Genomic DNA, 8,260 nt, shown 5'->3' on the forward strand with positions numbered 1-8,260 from the left:
GCTGCTGCATTCCAGAGCCAGAATCATTCAAACTATGCTTTGTCTTTTTTCTCTTCAACCTCTTTCTTTCTTCGCATTCGTCCCATCCATGCCCACCACGGGACTTGAAGTCTTAAATCATGGTACTTCTCACCTTCTTTCTTCATTTCATGGAAATTAGAACGAAAATATTTACTTTATCAATTCTTTTTTATATATTTTTCTACTTATTTAACCCCTTTAAATGAGAACATTGAATAATTGTTTTTTATAGTTTGCTTAAAATTATTTCCTTAAATTTATTTGGTTTCAACTTAACAAAATAATTTTACACTTTTAATTCAATAAAAAATTACATTTTTTAATAAAATTATGTAATTCAGATTAATTTATACACATATGCAAAAATTATTTTTATTAACTTTAATTAAACCAAACATATATACTTACATATACACATTGACAAAGCACACATGTTCCTATAAAACTTTTTACAACAATACTATCTCTCTCTATTATATCATCTATATTAGAAAAATAAATTATCTTTTCTTCTTATTTATTTACGTATTGTTATGCAAAAGATTATATAAATACTCACTTGGGTTGAAATAGAAGCAAAAAATTCCTTAATAGCATAATATAAATAGTTAAATACCATACTCTAATGAAAATATATCGATCGCATAAATCATGAAAATAATCTTCATGGTTTGGCATCCGAATCACTGTTCCAACTCTTAGGAGGCTGAGAAGTAGAAGACGACCCTTTAGATTGCATCGAAAAGGTTGGAAGGTCTTCTTTTGGTTGAGGCTGAGATGGTTCCGAAGATGACGAAGCTAAAGCTGATGATGATAAGGGACGAGAAGAAACAAACGTGTCACTCCCATAGAAACAAAGCATAAAATTATTATTAATTGCATGTTGAGAAGGATATGGAGGAAGAGCAAATGGGTTACGTGTTTGATGATCATTGGTGCAAGTGCGTGACGTGGCAGGGAATTGTGGACGATTTGTGAGGTAATTACCAAATTGCCCAGTAAGTTGAACTCTTTCTGGAAAATTGAGTTTAGCTTTGGTTCCTCTGAATCTGAAAGCTGCTTCATCATAAGCAATGGCTGCAGCTTCGGCAGTGTCAAAAGTTCCGAGCCAAACTCTTGCTGCTTTTTTGGGATCTCGAATCTCTGCGGCCCATTTACCCCATGGTCTCTGTCTCACTCCTCTGTAGTGTCTTCTTCTTATAACGTTTCCTTCATCTCCATATCATTCAACAAACAATAATTTCCATGTTACAATTTATCAGAGGGATAAGAAGACAAGATATAAATAACATCACATGAAAAAAGAGAGAAAAATAATATGATAAAAATATATGGCATGAATAATATAATTTAGATGCACATCTTTTTCTATACTATACGTTTATGTCAATTTTTTTTATTTAAATGATAAAATAAGATTAACACAAAAACCTTGATATTTAGACTCTCTTAAATTTTACATTTATCTTGCATTTTTTTATTTTTACTTTCCTTTCTTATTATATTATATAATTAATTCTCTTATTTTTTTTAATCCTCAATGGATGTATAAAAAAAAATGCCTCTTAAGAGTTATCCATAGTAGTCAATGTATTCTCCTTTTTTATTCCCCAACAAAATTGGTATAATGTAATAGAAGTGAAGGGAAAAAAATCATGCACGCTATCTTCTTTTATTCACAGTATTTTTCTTTTCTTTTAAGCAAACTAAAAAAATAATTTTTTTTAGAGTATCATATTCTTTTATGAATTTTAATCATTCCACATTAGCCTTTTTTACATTATTCTTTAGACTCATTAGAAAGTAACCTTTTTTGTTTAGATGATATCGCATTTTACAAGAAATTGTAAGACAAAAGCAATGTGAAATGAACATTATACTTTGTCATCGATAATGATATTTTTATGTTAGAGAAACAATTTTCAAAAGAGAAATAAACACAAACTGTCCTCTTTTTCTGGGTACTAAGTAATCCTTTTATTTTATATTTTTATGATAGATATTTATTTTCCTTCAACTGACGTTATTAGAACTTAGGCTCTATTTGAGCGGTCATCCTAAGTGCACATATTGCATAGCAAGAAAGAAAAAGGAAAAGACATACAAGGGATATCTTTTCTTTTTTGGATTCTAATTTTTATACACATTTTTTTAATTTCTTTTTATCATCAATATATCTCTCTTTTTCTTTTTTCTTTCTAGCACTCATTCTCTTTCACCTTTTACAACCAAAAAATAAAATATTCACCCACTGTTATTCATTTTTACCTCTCATATTTTCATTTTTTTAAAAATGGAAGTTTTATGTGTAAAGTAGGGTCTGGATGTGTGGTGTTTATATAATAGCAAGTTTGTCTATATTCATTACAAAATTTCGTTTGAGTCACCAAAATATTGTTGTCTTGAAAAAATGCGTCTGTTTGATTCTGTTGGCTTAGCTTTGTACAATTTCACATATCAATCTACCGTCTATGATCATTTGTGCGCCCTTAATTTCTAATGAATGTATATTGGATGGCTGGAGAAAAAAATTAATGTAAAAAAACAGAATTATATTTATATACAAACAGGCCTATGTCTCGTAAAGAGTATATATTTATATTAGAAAGGGTGAAAATGTTGCTGGAATGAGAAAACAAACTAATTAATCCAACATTGTTGAGTTTAAAGCAGTTTCAATGATTTCATTTAACATTTTTACAGTCTTTCACTTCTGTTATCCCTTTGCCTTTTCTTTTCTATCTTGGTTCATATCACTCGACATTTTATTACATGTTATTAACATGGGTATAAAGAGGGGTGGTGAAATGTAAAATACACTTTATACCCAATATAGAAGTGGGAAACAAGATTGAGAAAACTGTGACCATAGTAATGTAAACAAACCAAATTCAAGTATACCACACATCATGTTAGTTGCAGGGGAACATGATGATTTTGAGAGACAAATCAAGAAACCCTAAAGATTGCTTTAGTTAAAAGTAGCACGAAATATCAATATATCATTTTCGGGTTTGACCCAGGATCGGTTTTTAAGAAAAGAAAAGGAGAAGAGGAGACTTGGTCATCGTGCCCAAAGTCATCAACCCTAACTTCGAATTCTATACTTCTTACTCCTTAAATTAAATTTCATAGTAATATATGAAGAAATAAGCATAAATTTCATACATATAGTAATATATGATTATGGCATATATAGTTAGAGGCAAGGCACATACCTTGATGTTGTGTTGGTTGGGATTGTTCATTCCCTAAAACACTGGAGTGAGACACTACTGTTACTGGATCTTCGTGCACTGGATTGCCACCAATGACTTGAACAAGTGCAGATACCACAGCAGACATGTCTTGTTGGGACCGTGTAGAATAAATTGGAAACGCTTGCTCCTCTAATTCTTTCTCTTCTTCTTCTTCTTCTTCCAAAGGAAGTGACCTCTTTCCATGTTTTCGATCCACTTTAGCAACTGAGATAATTAAACTACATAGAAGGTTTCAAAGTAGCAAGGTAACTCTTAACTTTGCCCTTTTGTGATGATTCTGAGTATCAACTCTACATATCTTTCATTATGGTTTCGTTGATTATGACTGGGAGGGTGTGTAAAGTGTGTTGTATCGAACTAATAATAGTATGTGGATGGTGTTATATTTGGAGCAATCGAACTAACGTGAAGCCGATCAGGGAAAGGAAGAAAAAGTATAGCTAAAACGAGGAGAGGGAAGAAGCTAGGGTTTTTTCCAATGATTTTTATATGACTGTAAACAGAATAAAGGGGGACGCGAAAAGTCTTTTCTTTTCCCCAGTATTCTTCTTCTCCCTTTTCCCTTTTTTTATTGTCCGTTTATTTTTCAAAACAATTTTTGTCCGTTTATTTGGTGATGACATGTTATGTTTTATTGTTATTATTAACAATTATTATTGTTGTTGAGACAGTAAGCTGCTTCGAACTCATATGCTAAGTCTCATGTGAAAGTGCTAGATTATGTATGGTATAAAACTATATGACACAAAATAATCTTTAAATATATCAAAGTTTGTACTTGTTGTGTATGGTAGATCAATCCCTCAAGCATATTTCAGGACCTCCATGGACCTAGGGATTCAAGCCTTCTATTCTTTTTCTTCTAAGTTTTATCATTATGATTGAGGTAGTACCTTCAAAATGATACCACTATAATTAATTTTCCTCAATTTTCACCCTACCACTTGCATGTGTTGCATTACGATTAATACATCGTGCTGCTTCTGTTAATGTCAGGAAAAAAGATCTTGCGATCATTATTAAGATTGATCGAGGAGGCCATCATTTGTTTTACAAGGAAAATTACGTGACCTTTCTCGATATGAGTTAACTAGAAAAATAAATCTAAATTTAATTTTCCAAAATTTTAAAAGAAAATATAGTTTACATTCTCAAGCATATTTTGCTGATTTAACATCATGTTTCGCAATACTGTATATCCTCTAAATTAGTGCTTATATATATGGTACGTTACTTAAAACTAATAATATAGTATGAATTTTTTTTTATTGAGGGAGGGGGAGTATAATCTATTAAAATTTTGTAATTAAAAATATTAAATATATTTTTATAATAAATAAGGATAATAATATGTAAAGTATCTAACGGGTATCTGTAAAATTTACCCATAACAGTTAAGATATGTAGCATTAAATGGATAAAAGTATGAGTATAGAAAAATATCTTTAAATTTTAATAGGAATGAGTGCAATTATAAGTATTTAAGTACCTACCTTGCCTTACATACATGCGCGTGTATATATATATATATATATATGGAAAAATCTTTTCATATTAGTGTAATAAAATTTTGCCTCTATATATATTATTAATTATATTATTTATGTAAATTTTTATCTATGTTTAAACTTTTTTCTATAACTATGCATTAGATTTTTGTTTTATTATGTTACTTATGTGAAGTTATACAAACAATTTTTTATAAATGATTGTATATGATATTAATTTATATTTTTTTTACAATGTATAACATTCATAACTCATTAATTTTTTTTATTGTTTACATATCTTTATTATGTATTTTTTTCATTATTTACTAAGAATAAATGTTAACTATCAAGTCATTTTCAATAAAGTTAGTTTTTATTTTCTTTCTTTTATCGTATTTTTTACATAATGTGTTTACAATGTGAATAATTTCATGTTTATATGACATTGTTAAAATACTCTATTAATATTGTAGACTTCTTTATTTTGTTATATTTTTAGTATAATTTTTTAATAATAAATCTTGTTTATGTGAATATCAAAGGAAGTTACCAAGTGCAAATCAACATTTAATTTTAAAATATAATACTATGTGTTTGGGAAGAAGAAGAATCTCTTTGTAAAATGTATCATAGTAATTAGAAATATTGTTCTACCTTCTCCTTTCAAATATTAATTTTACATGATATTTTGCAACAAATAATTAATTCATTCACTGGTTTACATGACAGAGAATCATGAAATAGAACAACAGATAATTAACTTTTTCACTATTTTATATAATTTTATGTCTTATATTTTTTACTCAATTTTTTTATAAGTCATAATTATTTATTTTTTTAATAGACAAATTTTCTATGTTGACTTTTGAGTAATATTGCTTTTCAATCTATCATTATTTGTTTTCAAATTTTTTATGTAAAATAAGAGATTGAGAAATTTAATATAAATACTTAAGTTACTCAAAATAAAAGAATGCATATATGAAAATCTAAAAATCTATCTAATAAAAAATAGATATTTACATGATATATAAATAGTTGTTTTATAAGATTAAAATAAAATATATTCATTAATAAAATAAATCATACAATTTTTTTCATATTTTTAATAGAAATATTTATTTACTATTTTATATTGTTTAACTATGCTAAATTTTCATGTCTACTCCTTGTTGTCTTAGTACTTATCTTCTCTATCCTAGTCACACTCTCATTCTCAACATTTATGTCATTCAAACATATTATATCAATTATCATAAGAGGTCACCCAATGTACAAATCCTACATAAGAGACCACCCATTGTGTAGATTTATCTTGTTGTCGCCCAGTTCAATGCCGTCATTGTTTGACTGAATCCTACACGAGACAAGGTTATTGCTGACAAATAACTTATATGTTCAATTTTACTTATGGCTTCTAAATATTATAGTTTAAAAAGTTGTTGTATTAAGAGATATTTAGAACTTTTGATATTTGAATATTTTTTTCTATTTATATTTATATTTTGTTCGGTAACTACGTGTTGAATTTTTATATTACTATACTACTTATGTGAAGTTATATAAACGTATTTTTTTTTATAAATATTTTTTTTCTTAAAAAAATATAAATAATAGATGCAGATATGGGTATGCAAGTAACGAGAGTATGGGTATGAAGATTAAAGTTACTACCCATGCAGATATGAGGCTAGTACATGTATTTGTTTAGTTACTAAATTTACCTATTAAAAGATGAAATATTAATGTCTATCATTATTTATCATAAATAACAAAATAATACAAATAAAAATAATTTGATAAATAAAAAAAATGAATGATTAAAGGCAGAGAGACATGGCTTAAAATAAACTTGTTATATAGTACCTTATTAGAAACCATATATGTTATATGATGAAACTGTGACAATTATTATTAGATAATTCATAAACAGTTAGAAAAAAAAATGTAAGAGAGACGCGTTAAATCCCAAATACCTTAATTAAAGTAATAAATTAATAAAATATAAGGTAAAAGATATGAAAGGAATATTGATGAACATGTATTAAAGATATACCATATTCACAATAATGTATACTTTTGTGAGATGTCATCATGATTTTGCAACATAATTTTCACGTTATTCTTGATAAGACAAAATATAATTGATTATGGGTAAAATTTGAATCTAAAAGATATACAATCTAACGTAAGAGAGAGTTTGTCTTTTAAATCTATAATAAAAAAATTGAATTTGTAATGTTCTCAATTTTACTTCTTAAAAGAACTTGACATTGCATGACATGGTTTCCTTTTCTTAACTTGCAATCAAGTTCCATAACAATCCACAATACCATTATAGGCTTGCACATTAGACTCATTTACATATAAGTTTTCATGATAGAAATGCGTTGCATCATTCCATATATAGTTGCAAAATTAAACAAAAATGAGTCTACGATGCAATAATAAACTAACCTTTCCAATTTTCATCTTGATTTATAGGTTTCAACCTTAAATATCAAGCTGCGACACTATTAACTCTTCCTCTCAAAATTTTATTTGTCTATCAAGCTGCGACACCAAACCCCAACGTTACTATACAATGGTTAGAACTACATGGATGATGAAGTTTAAGGTGCCATTAAGGTGGTTCTTTGTAGACTGATTGAGGTGGTCATCAAAGATATTAACATTGGTTTAAATGAGAAGGATGATGCAACATTGTGTTCGTGGGTTACTATAAATGTGACAAGGGTGGGTTGCTATTGGTATTATACAGAAAGGAGATTATTTTGAATCAGTTACGGAATAGTTTGAGAGTCACAAATTATACATTGGGCATGATAGTTAAACGGTGAAGGTGTGAGTTACGAGTGAATTTAGAGTGGGTAAAAGGAAGAAATTTTAAAGAAAAAATATTTAACTATATACGATGACTGATGATAAATAATATATATCAAGTGAATAAGGAGATGTAATAATATTTAAGCAATATAGGAAAATGAATAAGGTGATGTAATAGTGAGAGGATAAGGATAGTGTTTGTATAGGGTGATGGAAATGAAGGTGACAGTTATGAAAAGAGAGTAACAAGGTAAAGGTGGTGAGCTCAACAATGTTTGGAGATAAATTGGATAAATAATACAATAATCGTTTTAAATTAACGATTTATTTTCATTTAAGTTCGTAATTATAGAATGATGTCGCGTCACTTTATTGTGGAAGCTTCATTTATCATTTCTCCATTTTATCTTACAAATTATCTTAAGCTTACAGAAAAACAAGTTTAATGTACAAGTTCATAATATCTAACACAATTTAGTAAATTAATTAACAAACTTGTCCTAACTTTCATGTTGTTGCGCATCAAATTGCTTTCTAAAACATTAAGTAGTTCCATTAAATAAATCTTAAAAATACATACCTCAATATCATTAATAAGGCATATATACTTAGCAGTCATGTGACTAATATATAACACGTCACGTATATTTCTATTAGTTAGTC

At 27.9% G+C, this 8,260-nt stretch overlaps 1 protein-coding gene across 3 annotated transcripts; it reads right to left on the reverse strand.

Annotated features, from left to right (window-relative positions):
• Positions 1–380: 380 nt before the first annotated feature.
• LOC113855395 (ethylene-responsive transcription factor ERF114-like) lies at positions 381–3,823 on the reverse strand. Of its 3 annotated transcripts, none has more exons than XM_027487025.1 (3): positions 3,240–3,823; positions 940–1,236; positions 512–825 (listed from the first exon to the last, which is right to left on the reverse strand). In XM_027487025.1, exons 1-3 carry the CDS (start codon positions 3,364–3,366, stop codon positions 686–688), a joined length of 564 nt encoding a protein of 187 aa, XP_027342826.1. In that variant the 5' UTR covers positions 3,367–3,823; the 3' UTR covers positions 512–685. The 3 variants fall into 3 exon arrangements, with proteins under 3 accessions (XP_027342825.1, XP_027342826.1, XP_027342827.1); XM_027487026.1 differs by having other exon boundaries at positions 557–825; positions 1,009–1,236; XM_027487024.1 differs by having other exon boundaries at positions 381–1,236; positions 3,240–3,820.
• Between the last annotated feature and the right edge of the window lie 4,437 nt (positions 3,824–8,260).

Source organism: Abrus precatorius, unplaced genomic scaffold (assembly GCF_003935025.1).
Source record: "Abrus precatorius isolate BTA unplaced genomic scaffold, Abrus_2018 Scaffold11, whole genome shotgun sequence".
Taxonomy (NCBI): domain Eukaryota; kingdom Viridiplantae; phylum Streptophyta; class Magnoliopsida; order Fabales; family Fabaceae; genus Abrus; species Abrus precatorius.